Source organism: Melitaea cinxia, chromosome 29 (genome assembly GCF_905220565.1).
Source record: "Melitaea cinxia chromosome 29, ilMelCinx1.1, whole genome shotgun sequence".
Taxonomy (NCBI): Eukaryota; Metazoa; Arthropoda; class Insecta; order Lepidoptera; family Nymphalidae; genus Melitaea; species Melitaea cinxia.
Window position 1 is genome coordinate 4,546,236 of NC_059422.1, and position 17,078 is coordinate 4,563,313.

At 32.3% G+C, this 17,078-nt stretch overlaps 1 protein-coding gene across 1 annotated transcript in view; it reads left to right on the forward strand.

The window, feature by feature from the left end:
• Window positions 1-667: 667 nt before the first annotated feature.
• The window catches only part of LOC123667751, a 62,509-nt gene continuing 46,098 nt past the window's right edge, over window positions 668-17,078 (forward strand). Inside the window, exon 1 of the mRNA XM_045601591.1 lies at window positions 668-1,397. Within this exon, the coding sequence (XP_045457547.1) occupies window positions 668-1,397 (730 nt within the window). The remainder of the gene's footprint in view (window positions 1,398-17,078) is intronic.

Genomic DNA, 17,078 nt, shown 5'->3' on the forward strand with positions numbered 1-17,078 from the left:
ATTATAAAAAGATTAAGATTTACTTTTTACACTGTACCTAAGCGATTGGCTCTAAAACTGAAATGATTTCATGAACACTTTCAACATGGCTGAGCTAAATTAAATCAAACTTATATCCATTATTGCAGGGAAACATACATCTCAAATGGAATACTGATTTTTTTTTATTTAGGTAAACATGAACGCCTCACATTTTTCTTTAAGTATTAAATAAATTTTTATCGTAGTGAACAAATTTAATTTTAACGCACTTTTTATTATTATATTTCTTAATCTTCTAACACTATTAATAAGTGCAGCAAGTATCAGGTATAGAGTAAGTTTATCCTAGTTACTCAACAGTCCACTCTATCCCGGTGTGACGTCACGGCCGAAACACGGTCGCCGAGCAACGCTATCACCATTACATAAACCGCTCACGTCAGAACACACACTTTTACATAACCCCAGTCGCCTCTCAGTGGGGGCCGAGATCGCACCCAGTCCGCGTTCGACTCCCGCCCGAACATCACGTGCTTGCATCGATTAAACAAAAAAAAAATGAAAATCGAATAAAAAAACACAACACACTGACACAAAAAAATAACGTTCACCCACAAACAGATAAACAAAATTCGCGTAAAAAGTAAAATGAAAGTGAGATCCCGGGAGCAGTGACCGCGACAACATGTTAAGCGAAAACAGATGGAAAGTGATTATGCTAGCGGCCGCGTCTTTCGTAGCCGCCGAGCCGAGTCGGGCGCTGAGCGTGTATCAAAAACCTATCGCCTTCCCCATGTTCGTACCCAGAAACTACAGACGCAGGTTCAGATCGAGAGTGATGTTCCTAGACGAGGATGAAAGCAACCAGCCCTTGGGACGAGGAGAGATAGATTTGACAGAACCAAAACATTCCAAAATAAAATTCGATGATACATCGGACTATGAGTTCACGTCACCAGAAATAAAAACAGAACACAAAGAAGAACCTTTCAAAGAAGAATATCCGTCTGGAAACGAGAGGTTCTACGATCTGCCGCGTCTTCGACCATTCGCTTATCCCAATTTCTATCAGGGTAGGTTTAGTAGACCTTACGCTCCGAGTTTCGGGTTCGATCCTTATCAAGTTCCGTACGCGCCTCCAAGGACGGGTTTCTATGGACCGAACTTGGCGAACGTCCCAAACGTCCCGAACGTTTTGAACGTCCCAAGCGTGGGATGGAAGGCTCGAAGTCCTCGAGTGGTGTTCCCCTATTCCCCAGACAGTGGCAGTAATTCCGTGCAAACGAATTCCCACGGCGGTCCAAATTTCAATGAGAATGTTGTGTTTCGTGATCAGAATTTCGGTAATGAAATCGGTACGGAGGACCAAGGTCTGCAAGACATTGGCAGCGGGAGCGACGCTTTCACGGAAAGAGGTGAGTCAAGTAGTTGTTACCGCTTGTGGTTTAGGAAACGAACGCTATCGAGGAGTTAGCGAAAGAGAACGTACTGAAGAAGAAAGTGTGGTCGAGTCACTATTTGTCTTCCGCGATAGTTATATACCGTTGTAAGAGCGTCGTATAAATATCATACATGATATTACTTACATATAAACGATTCCGCGTTTTTTTTGTATATTTTTAAAACAATTTTTTTTATAATAAAATCATATTTAAAATATTTACATTTATTCGCTGGTATACGTTATGCATAATTAAATTAAAAAATATAAAAGAAATAATTAAATCTAAAATAAAAAAAGTTATTTTACACGTATTTTTCGCAATTACGGTCAAATATTACTATTCACATTGAACGGTATTCATACAACAGTAACATGTAAACTTAACGGGTTAAGACAAACACAGACAGTGAGTGAAATTTTATAGAATAATTACTCATTGCATTACATTAATACATTCACTTAATCAAAACTGAAGTGGGCAGGCTTAGTGCGATGTAAACTATTTTTATGTCTACTATTTTTCTGCATATTTTGCTGTTACAAGCACTACACAAAAATACATATAAAAATATACCACTGCTGTGGTATACCTAGACCATTTATCACATAAAGGCTTTTAGGCTATAGTAACCTCCAATGTTATTTAAATAAGGGTTGTATACCTACACACTTTAATGTAGTATGACATACACTAAATGTAAATATATACTACATAATTTTATAATGTTTTTAATTGTATGTAGATAGCCCTGTATGAGACCTTATTGAAGCTAGTCGCTGAGTTGGTACGCCCAAAAAAAGCTTGGCAACGCGCGCAGGGTACAGCTAGTAATTTATATAAAATTAACCTAACCTAACACACTTAACATGAAAACAAAAGTTAAAAACTCATATTCTACAGTTGAAATCGACATGAATCGACGATTAAATTATTGTTATGTCAGTCTCTTTAAAAATAAAACGATTCACGACCAACTAATTTAAAATTGGAACGAAAACGATAATGCCATCACGCGATACAAACTTTAAATGAGCAAAAAAACGGCCTTAGAACCTCTTTTTATCGACCTCTTTGTAGCCCAAAATGTCAGTGAAAAAAATATTTGACCTGTATTCTGTAGTATTGTAAGAAATATATATTATGATAACTGTAAAACTAAAACAATGTACGTTATTTCCAGCGTTTTGAAAACTTTTCGCTACATTTAACGATTACTTTTGACCCAGATTTGAACAGTAAAACTATTAGAACGACAATTAAAAACTGCAATAAGTCAATTCATGACAATTAGAAACGCACAAATATTGCGCAACAGATTTATTTATCTACTCATACCTGTTACTGAAATAAGGCTATATTTATTACATTTAATACATCAAGAATATTGTATTGTTTTGACAACTAAAAACAATTGACAAAAGAAAATAATAATCAATAATCAAGGAAAAACTATTTCAGTCGACAAAAATATGAATTTCGAATCGTAATGCAAAATCACATGTTTTGGGAAATTGAAGTTTTGAGAACCCAATTTTTTTTTTTCAATTTTTTATAAGGATAGTCGTCCTACAAAACTCGTTTCTCCCACTGAGGAAACAAAAAACGCAGACGCAATATCCTTTTAAGCTGAAAAGCTCCTTTAATGTTCTGATATACATATAAAGAATAAAGAATAATAATAAAACAGTTTATTGCAAACCAAAAGAACAATATTTATTTATTTACACTTAAGCCCGCCAATACAATATTACATTTAAAAAATATCAAATTATTATCTATACTAATATTATAAAGCTGAAGAGTTTGTTTGTTTGAACGCGCTAATCTCAGGAACTGCTGGTCCGATTTCAAAAATTCTTTCAGTGTTAGATAGCTCGTTTATTGAGGAAGGCTATAGGCTGTATATCATCACGCTAAAATCAATAGGAGCGGAACACTAATGAAGAATGTCTCAAAATCGGGTTTTTTTTAAGCGACTATTCATCGTGGACGAAGTCGCGGGCAATAGCTAGTATTAAATAATACAGTAATTTGTACGCTATACTATCATTTCTGTAAGTAAAACTCATCTTAATAATTGGTGCAATAGCTTTTAAATCAAAATACGTGTACTAAAAGATATATATCATATATATATATATATATATATATATATATATATATATATATATATATATATATATATATATATCAATGATATATATATGATATTATGATGATGATTATGAAATATCAATGATAGGTATATATATCAATGATACAATATTTTCTTTGTACGTACCTACTTTAATTTCTGTCTGTAACCGTTCCTTTTTGGGTGTGCTGGAAGAAATCTCTTACAGGGATAAGCACACCCATTATACGTGAGTCTCCATGACAAAATATTGTGTATAATCTTGTACGTATAAAAATTGTTAAATAAATAATTAAATAAATAAAAGACTACTAAAAAAATATTAAAATCCTTTCTAATGTAGTTTCCTAAGAGATTTCATCTTCTCTCATTTGAAGTGATGTCTTCAATAAAACAGTAATAATAAAATTTACGAGGACAGTAGACCAATGGACATCTATAATTTCAATTGCTTTTAATTACGATATTCCTTATACTATATGACTTTAATAGTTTTTGTAACTTAAATAGAATGTACTTTATTTACTTTTAATAAAAAGGTTACACGTGAAATAACAATAAAGTTAATATATTTAAAACACTTTTTAAAAAGAATACGGGTAGTATAAAAATGTTTAAAAAAATCATTACTGGAGAAATAATAATAAGCGTAGAAGGTAGACAATTTTAAAATCGGATCAGTAATTTTTTGTTATAAATTTCAATTCAAATAAATAAAAAACAATTACTCTTTGTAATAGTAATTCAGAGGGTAGATGTAAATAAACATAGACGTATATAAATACGTACACATACATACAAACATATACGTATACAAATATATATCTACAAAATAAAAAAATCTTCAGCTACATTGTGTAAAAACTAATATTGTCTGCAATTTTCGTAAGAAATCAAATTTACGTTGCATGATAATCATACATCACTAAATTATAATTTTTCATAATTTACAACATAGCTGCGTATAGAAAGATTTATATTTTACCCTTAACAATTCAACGATTGTTCAACACTTTTACCTATACTTTTACCGTGAGAATGGTTTCCCACCATCTGGATCGTTTTGACAATTGAAAATGACAGCTAGTATGGCGGTTTCCTATTTAAGAAATTGATGCGTTCAAAATTGCAATGTTTTCTCTTCACATTTTTAATGTTCTTTACGTAAAATAAATATATTTTATATTTATTTCATGCACTATAAAATATGATGCCGTTTGTGAAAAAACAATTGTAATTATTAAAACGTTATATAAATTATAAAGTAATAGTATACATAAAGATTATACGATTCATTTATGACTTCGTAACCCTGAAAAAAATATGATTTGTAATAAATATTTCATTACACTAAAATTACGATTAGACGCAATATGTATGACGTAAAATAATTTTGGACATAAAATGATTTATATTTATGATAAAATGGGAACAAGAACAATTGCAAAATTAAAATAATAATAAAAGTTACGTGATATAGAACTACTATAATACCACTTAATTGAAAATCACAATTTACCACTGAAAATGCGATTGAAGCGGTTGAAAAATGATTTTCCGCTGTTGAAGCAATTTAGTGAAAATTTTATTATAACATTATAAATCATAGCTGAGTGTAACAATTGAGATTTTACATCAACTCATTGACATATTATCATTTATTACTTGATAAACTGAAATAATTAACACAACTAAAAACAAATAAATAAATAAAGCAAATAAAATTTAAACGTAATCAACAAATGCAATTTATAATCTCGGGAGTTGTAAAAATAATCTGATCAAACTATCCAAAATAATTATTAAAATAACTAATTAAAAAATTAACATTGAAATTAGTGTTATAATGAAAATGCTACTATTACGTCTTTGCTCATAATTTAATCGAGATTGACATCTCAACCACACCGATCAATCTCAATTGTGTCTTGTCTATCCTATGATTTGCGAAATTTGCTGTTTTAAACTGGCACAATCAAAATGAAATTTCGCAAAAAAAAAAACATTGTAAGCGCTGACACATTTTACTGTAACAACAAGCGAATATCAAATTTATTTTAAAACCAACCAATACGGTAATTAAAATCGCAACTGTACCCTTCATTTGACTACACGCGACATTTTGTCACGCAAGTATGAAAAATGAGAGTTTATTACACACAGACGAAATTAGACCATACACCGTTATTTTAAGGAACATAATAGTGCGTAACAAATTATAATCAAAATTGTTTTAACTGTCGCGAATTGTTTTCCCGTTTGCAAGAGACTTTTTCTGTTCGACGCTTGTAAAATTAATTTGTAATGCGTGAAGAATTTCTAATATATAGGAAATGGTTTTTCGTATTTTTTTATAGTTTATTCCTTAATATCTTAACTTTGACAGTGCGTATTAATATTTATAAAGTTATTTTTTTTCCAAGCTACTTTGCATCGATATTGCCATATATTTTCATACTCTGCTAGGATCGCACAAATCTTAAGAGTATTTTTACTTGAATAGTTCTCGTTTAAAATAAATATTACTATCACACTCAACAAACACAACAAAATGATAATGTACAATTAGATTTTTCAAGACATTTCTCTATAACATGAATTATTTTATATTTAACAAATAAAACAAACTTATGTCAAATAAATTTTAGTAGTTTAAATTAGTTTTAAATAAAAGCAACATCTAAGAAATCAGTATTTAATTGTTACATAAGTTAGGCTTACATAAAACTATTCAAAACACAAATAAATTATTCATTTATCAAATAGCCTATATAATGACTAGATCAGTCGGGTTCTACTTACAACCAAAACCTAGCCATCGACGTACTTTCTATAAAATCTTACGCAATGCTTTCCTTGTCAAAAACACTGATGTAATACCTACGTAACGATAGAATTACCCTCATTTTTCTATTACTATCGATATCCATAAAGTTACAAACTAAAATAAATTTAATAATTTCGAGATTATTCGAATCTTTTGCCAATAAATCACAAAATATATAGTGATGTGAACTTTATTATATTATTATTTATTTATTGAAACTTTATAGTCACGCAAAAATGTACACTTTAGATTCATTACGAATATATTTACTTCAATGTTAAGGCTTATCACTTTTTACAGCAATTCAGGTCACCGTATCCAGGTCAAAATTTTCCTTAACAACATAATTATTTTTGACATTACTACAAATTTTAAACTATTAATTGCATTCATTTTTAATTTATTTAATACTTTTATGTAACTACAGAAAGAATAACTATTCACTTAAAATTTACATCTGTATTAAATTATAAAAAACAAAAATGGTATTTAAAAGTTAGTTATGATATACAAGTCCTTTTAGTAAAGTAATTCTTAAGTTAATATTTTCAGCGTATTTTTACTTAATCAACATAGACTTGAGGCTAATCAATGAGAGTTTTCTTTTCACACACGCTGAAGCTAATCGACTAGTCCAGCAAAAAACCAAGCGTCAAGAGCAGTCATCGTTCACTTAACGTTAACGCATAGGAATGGCGTTCAAGAACATTTTACCGTCAAAGTTTTAAAATATAAAAGAAATTATATATAATTTAATTATCCTAAAAATACTTAACAATATTTGCGAAAAATCTTAGTTTACTATGTTCCTACCTATATTTAATTTTATAGATTATTAGCAATAATTCATTTTTCTTTCCTCTCTTTCTCCTTTTTCTTCCTATCTCCCTATCTCTGTCTCTTCATGTTTTATAATAATTTGTTAATATTATTCATCAAATCTATACCTCGTAATTATTTTCTTAATCCATTATCAAAAACTCTTATTGGGCAACTATGCTCTAATATACTCTACGCGACAAAATCCAAAACGATGAAATCCCTAGACGAACAAAGGTCATCGACATTGCTCTCAAAATCTGCAAACTAAAGTGGCAATGCGCAGACCATATTGCAAGGAGAAGCGATAACTGATAGAGAAGAAAGGTCCTCGAACGACGACCATGTATTTGCTCGCAAACGAAAAAAAACCGACTTCAATTACATCGACAAGTAATACAACGTAGATAGACGAAAAAATAGTCAAGTAAACTTTACTCAAAAAGTTGTTATCAGATTTCGATGAAATTTAAATGTGACCAGGTGATAAACATCGGCTTTCGATTAAATTAATAATTATCAAAATCGGTATACCCAGTAAAAAGTTATGTGGATTTTCGAAGGTTTCCCTCGATGTCTCTGAGATTCCATCATTAGATCCTGGTTTCCGTACCATGGTACATTACTTAGGATATCTTCTTTCCAACAAAAAAAGAATTATCAAAATCGGTTCATAAACGACGAAGTTATCCCTAAATACAAATAAATATATATACGGTCGAACTGAGTAACCTCCGCCTTTTTTGAAGTCAAGATTAATTAATGAACCGCTCTGCGAATATGATATAAATTAATAATAAATAATAAAATTATCAATAAAAGCATTAAAAGAACAAAATTAAAACATATATTTCCTACTCATCATTATCGTTCAAACATTCGTAACCTACTTTCAAAATGTCGTTATATGTGTTTCGAATAATTTTAATTACGTATAAACACTTTCGTGGAATACAATGCGTGTTCCCAGGTTTTATCTTGTTTTTGCTGGGCCATCAGTGAAACTTCTATTTTCACCATCTCTCTCACGATCTTGAGATGTAGAAATTATATTGTTATCTTTTTTATATATAAACATTGCTGGGGATTCTTTCATATGTTTAGCTTTGGCTCTTCCGTCCGTACTATCTTTGATACCTATTTTACCTATTTTTTGCCTATTACTTATTTTAACCGACGAAAAAACGAAGGAGGTTCTCAAGTCGACGCGTATTTTTTTTTATGTATGACCACGTATAACTTTTTATAGAGTAGTCCGATTTTGATGATTCTTTTTTTATTAAAAAGAGTACACCTTGAAATTAGTCTCATATAAATTTGAAAATAAAAATCCAACCCTAAGGGTAGAAAAACAGGGGATAATTGATAGTTCACTCACTTATTATAAGATATGACCACGCATAACTTTTTACAGTGTAGTCCGAATTTGATAAATCCTTTTTTATTGGAAATAGTATACCCCGAAATTGGTCCCATATAAATTTAAAAATAAAAATTCAACCCTAAGGGTAGAACAACAGTGGATGATTGATTGTTCAAACACTGATTGTAAGGTATGTATTTTAAAAGTAATCAAAAATTAAGATTGTAGTAATTAGAAGATTATAAAAAATAGAGGACAAAAAAATATGAAATAAAAACTTTTTAATAAAATACTAAACCGCCGAAAAAACTGAAAAGTAAAAACTAATAAACCTTTTTTATTTAACCTTAATAAGTAAGTTCTTAAACTAATCTAAGTATAGCTAAGTATTTTTTAGCGCCAAACAATTTATATCAAAAAATTTATTGATATAAAATCTTCTTAATAAAATTCTCTGGTCACAATGTTAGTTAAAATACTCCTCCGAAACGGCTGAACCGATTTTTATGAAATTTTGTGTGCATATCGAGTAGGTCTGAGAATGGGCCAACATCTATCTTTCATACCCCTAAGTTATAAAGGGGGGGGGGGGATTAAGGGGGTTAATAACAAATATGGCAAAACAATGTTTGCGGGGTCAGCTAGTAAAATATATATAACTAGCTGACCTGGCGAACTTTGTACTACCTTTTTTCCTTCAATACAATAATTAAATATATCAAAATAAAATATAGCATAATTATCTTTCAAATTTAATCATACTGTACACTGTGTGCAAATTTTATTGAAATCGGTTAAGTAGTTTAGGTGTCCAACGCGGGCAAACAACGTGAAGCATTATTTATATAATATATTAAGATATAAACAATATAAATATATGTAACATACAGACACAGTCGTCTGTTCCTAAAGTAACTTAATACTTGTGTTATAGATAACAGCCGACTGATATATTTTTTATTCGATGCTCGAGGCGGAAATCGAACCCACAACTCACGGTGCAGAAAACAGGAAACTGCGCCAACGGATTAGTCAAAAGTGATATTACATATTAACTAATTCGACGCGTTGACGCAGTGGTTATAACAATAGGCTTATGAGTTAGCAGTTACGGATTCGTTGTTAAAACGTAACAAATGTTTGTATTGGTAACACAGATGTTGGTCGTGGTTCAGATGTGTATGATTACGGGATATGTGTGTATCCGGACCCCGGTTCATATCCTGTCCTAGTTGGGACTATTGAGTGCGAGGCGTGTACTTAATTCTTAATAAAAATTCACTGATTCCATTCAAGAAAGCTGTTTGTGTCTATAATTGAAGTAACACTTGATTTCTACATACTTGTGTCTTCTCCATTCCACGTAACATTAGCTTAAATCATTTATGCTAATTTATACTGTTAGAAGCAATAAATCTCAATACAAAACCAAAGGGTTTATTTGGATAACGTAATCTCACGAACTACAAGCTCGAATCAAAATTGTTTCAGTTTTTGATAACCCATTTTGTCGAGGGAGCCGGAAGGCAGAGAATAGTGGCGAATCTTAAAAAAGGTCGTAAAAGAGAGGCCGGTAGCAATACAACAATACAAAGAAAAATTAGCCTTGTCTCGTGTGGATAAAACCACGGTTGAAAACTAGTTACCTATAATATATTCATAAACAAAATCTCTCATAAATAAACTTTTAAATTAAAAATTTAACATATCTGAGAACGGACTGGAAATATACATAATCCGGCCTCTAAACAACATTTTTATAAAAAGATGGCGCCAGAATATCTATAACATTAAACTTCCGACATGTCCCGACCAGTTTCCGAACACAAAAGCCGTTTACATAACGTGGATTCCATGACATTTCAACATGATATAACGCATGCGCAATAGGTTATGCAAGATGACAATTAAGAACGTATTAATTTGACTGACCCCTTGACATAACCTGACTTTTCCGTACTTTCTTGGTATCGTAAAAAGTAAATTTTTTGACTAGCCCTTGTAATTCTAGTTATTATCGATAATTATTGACGAATTTGTGATAATTTAACTGTAAAATTTGATGAATTTATAATTTAATTTTATTGCATGTGCGTGACGCCGCGTTGGCGCAACGGTTACAGCCATGGATTGTACCTGTTGCGCTGGCGGTTGCGGGCTCGATCCCCGCACACGACAAACATTTGTATTGGCCATACAGGTGTTTGCCGTGGTCTGGGTGTTTGTGCAGTCCTTGTGGGTCTCCCCACCGTGCCTCGGAGAGCACGTTAAGCCGTCGGTCCCGGTTGTTATCATGTACACCTGAGAGCGATCGTTACTAGTCTAGTTACTAGTCGTAGGGAATATATCCGCCAACCCGCATTGGAGCAGCGTGGTGGATTAAGCTGATCCTTCTCCTACATGGGGAAAGACGCCTATGCCCAGGAGTGGGATATTACAGGCTGAAGCGTGCGCGTGTGCGTGTATTTGTAATTGGCAAATACAATTCTTACGCTAATAATTCTTAGTCAGCTTTTTTTACACTGCATTCTTTAACCATAATGGCTAAATACGCATACGTCAGATTTTAAACGTATAGCTTTAAAAGCTTAAGTAGTGGTTCTAGCCAGGACAGCTTTAACTAATATTTGATTCTGTAACGTTACGTTCCATATATATCATAACATAAGAAGAAAATGATAGGCTTATTAATTATAATCAATAAATACATATGTTTCATATAGATACATCGTTGTCTGTTCCTATTTCCTAAAGTAATCAACTCTATGCCTGTATTACAGGTAACAACCAACTTTTTTAATTTTTTTTAATAGTATACTTCTAATACATGTATTGCTTGTGCTGTGTGGCTACGGCACTAAAGAAATTAGCCACCCCCTCTCTTCCCGTGGGTGTCGTAAGAGGCGACTAAGGGATAACAAGGTTCCACAACCACCTTGGAACTTAAGAAGCCGACCGATGGCGGGATAACCATCCAACTGCTGGCTTTGAAATACACAGGCCGAAGACGGGTAGCAGCGTCTTCGGTGCGACAAAGCCAGTACTGCGGTCACCAACCCGCCTGCCCAGCGTGGTGACTATGGGCAAAACACATGAGTTCACGTTATTTTTGGCGTAAACTTGTGGAGGCCTATGTCCAGCAGTGGACTGTATAGGCTGTAATAATGATTGAAAACATGTATTATATTACTCTCAAACTCAAACCGGCAACCAAACCCTTACGTTAGAGTGGAAACCAGTACTAACAACCTTACCAATGGCCTAGACAAATAATATAATTATTTGTAGAAGCAATATAATAAACAGTATATGGGAAAATATTAAAGGAAGTCAATAACGGACGTCATACATAATATGCAAAACAATGCAAATAAATCACGTGTCATAACATTCATTTACAATTCAATAATGCTTCCATATTTACATTTGTATTCATTTTTAATTTTACACTGAAAACCTATTAATATTTTTTTTATGTTGTACAATCGTATGTCAATGCCATCTATGGAACGGTTGTTGTAATTATGTTATAATAATTGTGCTTACAAACGAAAAAAAACCGATTTCAATTACACAGACTAGTAATACAACGTTCGTAAACGAAAAAATAGTCCAGTAAATAGGCGTTATTAGAGATAACTGAAAAAGTACTCATGAGATCAGTTACAGATCTCAAAGAGCAACCTCCCCATTTTTTGAAGTCGGTTAAAAACAATCATTGACGAATACAGTCGAATTGAGAACCTTTCCTCCTTTTTTGAAGTCGGTTAATTGTTTAAGTGTAAACGTAATGTAAGATTCATACTTAACTGGTCCTTCAGTAGGACGACAATCTAATATTTATTTATTTCCACAAACAGATAAAGAAACTATTCTGAAATTTTATGGGTATTGATACTACTGTACTGACATGAAATATTTTAACGTTTTATCTCTTAATTCCAATAAATAATACAAAGATATAAAACCTCAAATCACAACTTCGGGTCTCTTTATAAAGGAAAATGAATGTATTGTAATTTATTTTTATTACAAGATAACCTCTTCATCAAAAGGGTTTCTTAACGACCTAACTTATCACAATGAATAGAGTGCTATTACGAAATGATAAAATCCTCATCTCTACTTATTGAGTCATTTTTAAATCTTTACAATTAATAAGGTTTATACACACTGAGGTATAAGACGTTCTTTTTTTCGTTTTTTTACAAGATAATAAAAGGACCTTTCTTTCTTTCGAGATTCCTTTTTACGAATAATAATGATTTAAAAAAAAGTAAACAAAATAATTTACAATAATTTGTTTGAACGTGTACTAACCATAATCCACAATGAAATTTAAAAGCATAAAATAGTTATTTATTTGATATTGTTTAAATAAAAACTAAATATACGTAGTAATAGATGAACAGAGCGGTAAATATATTGTATATATTTGTGTCTTAATACTACATAAGATTTTGTCACCAAATTTATAACTTGGCATTAACATCCCAAGTTGTAACTCGTAAACATAACGGAACTTAGAACGTGACACGAGTATTAAAATTTATAGCAATGTCGTATTAAATCTTTTTAACGATACTACAGGCAACATGCATCTGTGTTTTAAGGCGAAGAAAATATATAAAGGTACCTTGATATAAGAAAACTGTAGCTGTTTACGTCTGTACATCTTTCATCGATTTTAATGTTATAAAAGTTTAAAGAATTTTATTTACACTTACATGAGAACAACATAATAAATGTAACGATACAAAACGCTTCGCCTTATAAGATAGTAAAGAATTTTATTTTATTTATTTATTTATTTTTTGTAAATTTGGTTCTTATTTTTGGGAGAACTAGTAAGCTTGGTCTACAGATGCTACGTTTACTGCTTTGTTTTATAAACATCAGACTTACTAATAATTTTTCTTATATCTATAAAGCTGAAGACTTTAATGTTTGTTTGTTTGTTTAAGCGCACTAATTTCAGGAACTACTGCTTCGAATTGGAAAATTATTTTTGTTTTGGATAGTCCATTTTCAGAGGATGGTTATAGGCTATATATAATTTTAGTGCGTTGTTTCCTCTAATTGACGCGAGTGAGACAGCGGGACACAGCTGGTAGGAAATATTTAAAGAATAAATACACGAAGATTCTTCAAAGAGCCAATATAAGCCTTAGAAAATCTTAATTTGAAATCTTAATTTTAGTGATAGTCAAGGCATAATAATAAAAGAAATAATTGTGTTTGCTGGCAAACGAAAAAAATCGACTTCAATTACATCGACAAGTAATACAACGTAGGTAGATGAGAAAATAGCCAAGTAAATACGCATTATCAAAGATTGCTCAAAAAGTTGTTATTGAATCTCGATGAAATTCAAAAGCGGACCACATGATAATCAGCATTTGATTAAATTCAAAATCATCAAAGTCTGTAATACGATCGGTAATACAACGTAGTTAGACGAAAAAATAGTCAAGTAAATACGCGTTATTACTCCAAAAGTTGTAATCAGATCTCAATGAAATTTAAATGTGACCACATAATAAACGTCGTTGTTGTATTTAAAAGTGTGCATATAGTTTTAATTTTTTATAATAAACTAACTGGATCGATGCACTTCGTATTTCCATATTTTTTAACGAAGATATGGATTTTTTTTTATTCTATTACACAAAAACGAACGAAATTTGATATGTTTATATCAAATTTCGTGTAATTATTTGCTATGCGCTGAAATGTATGCCCGTACATTTCAGCGGTTCAATTACACGTATGTATATTGATCTATAGACGCATAACAATAGCCATGAATGTAAGTGAAACCGCGACATCTGCCTAGTGTTTAATAAAAACAACTGCCTCTTAACAAATTTCACTGCCACGCTCGGTCGCATGTCACAACAGGCACACACATAGTTATCTCCTTCACACATCGAATTCCTGTATGTATTTCTTTTTCCCTCTTCAGTGTCATTGACTCCCGTTGAGCAATTCTCAAACCGACTTTACTAGTTTTTGATCTTGCTATGTACACTATTTGTTATCTTCCTACATTTTTAAGACTTTCAATTTTATACCTATAATTTGTCAAGGAAAGTAAATTAAATATTTTTTTTCTTTTCCTTTTTACATCGGATCTAATTATATTAATTACTAGCGACCCGCCCCCTTCGCACCCTTGCAAAAACTATCAGTGTTCCTCTACTACATTATGCATGTATTATACTTATAAACCTTCCTCTGGAATCACTATATTCACTAAAGAAAACCGCATCAAAATCCGTTCCGTAGTTTAAATGATGTAAGCATACAGACAACGGGAAGCGACTTGGTTTTTACTATGTAATGGTATCCAAGAATCTAAATCAAGGTTGTATATATTTTATTAATTTTAAATTCATTAAAATAAAATCAATGTTTCGAAAAATGTTTTGACAGATACCTGTCAATTGAAGCTAAAAGATAACCAGAGAAGAAAAATGAAGTTACTTCAGTCTTGGGCTCGGCCACATGTTTAACATTTCATGATCGTTTCAAACGTATAACATTAGAAATCTAGTGATTACGATCACATGACGTTCATATTCGAATGACAAATGTATTATTTATTTTATAATACTACTAGCTGACTCCGCAAACTTTGTTTTGCCATATATGTTATTAATCCCCTTGATTCCCCCCCCCCATTCCCCCCCTTCTATAACTTAGGGATATGAAAAAATAGATGTTGGCCTATTCTCAGACCTACCCGTATGCTCACAAAATTTCATAATTTTTTATTAACCCCCTAAATCCCCCCTCCTATTAACTGAGGGGTATGAAAAATAGATGTTGTTCGATTCTCAGACCTACCCAATATGCACACAAAATCTCATGAGAATCGGTCAAGCCGTTTCGGAGGAGTTTAACTACAAACACCGCGACATGAAAATTTTATATATTAGATTATAATACTAAGAGTTTTTAGAGTTCAATGGAGTTTACTCCAATTTCAAAGCAGCTCCCGGTATGAAAAAAAATATGACGAGTTAAATCTGTTGAACGAATGACCTCGTTACGTTTCTCTCCTCTTTCTTTTTGATTCGTTTATTTACCATTTGATATGGTATGAATCTTTTTTAGAGCAGTACGCCTTTTTTGTGCATATTTAGACAGTCGATCTGAAGGAGTAAACTCCAGTCATGCGTCGGAGCTGACACACACACTTTTTGATGCCTACATGTGAGTATCATCTGGTCCAATTTTACCTAGAGTAACAGCAAAATCGTATATTTGGCGACGTTGAGTATTTAACAGTTTTTCAAGTTGCCATAAATTTTGTTACGACAGCCCTAAATACATACTCGTAACATGCCGCTAAGCTTTAGTATTGTATACTCGGTACTATGTTGTCAAACAAACATTACCGCCATTAATGTGAAAAGCAATAATGCATCGCGTCATCTCAAGCGACGCTAAGCATGCGTCTAGTGTGACAAAATAATAAAACGGTAACCAGCTTCGCTTTCGTCAATCATAGCACGATCTTTTATAGCCTTCTTTAATAAACGTTAGGTAACCTATAGGTATAGGGTTCCGCAATGCTTGAAGATAAAAGTCTTCGAGCAATGCGTCCTGCCTGTGTAAACATATGGAGCCGAGACGTGGACACTGATGAAGGGACTGGTCCACAAGTTTAAAGTCACTCAACGTGCAATGGAACGGGCTATGCTTAAGAGTTTCTCTCAAAGATAGGATTAAAAGTGGACACAGTGGACTGCCATAGGCTGAAGTGATGATGATGAAGTGATGAACCTATAGGTAACTTATCGTGTATATAAGATACTATAGTAGATATATATATTCATATACTGGAAACTGTATATAATTTTATGAATGTGTATTGTAATCCGAAGGTATGTGTGTAAATATTATTTATGTGTACATTTATTTAAAAATGTATGAATCTGTATCAGTCGTCTGTTACTCAAAACACAGGCATTAACTCGCTTACCTTAGGAATTGATGACCGTATGTCTGTCTATATTCAATATATTCAATTATATGTATTAATTATCATTATATATATATATATATATATATATATATATATATATATATATATATTTACGCTTCAGCCTGTAATATCCCACTGCTGGGCATAGACCTCTTACATGGGTAGGAGATGGATCAGAACTTAATCCACCTAATCCAGTTTAGTGCGGTCGTTAAGAAGGTACGCGCGTACATACATTTCGGCGTGTCATTGATATTTATGTATATTTATACTCGCATTAAGTTTGTATTCATCATTACAGCCTATACAGTCCACTGCTGGACATAGGCCTCCACAAGTTCACGCCAAAAACAACGTGAACTCATGTGTTTTGCCCATAGTCACCACGCTGGGCAGGCGGGTTGGTGACCGCAGTACGGGCTTTGTTGCACCGAAGACGCTGCTGTCCGTCTTCGGCCTGTGTATTTCAAAGCCAGCAGTTGGATGGTTATCCCGCCATCGGTCGGCTTCTTAAG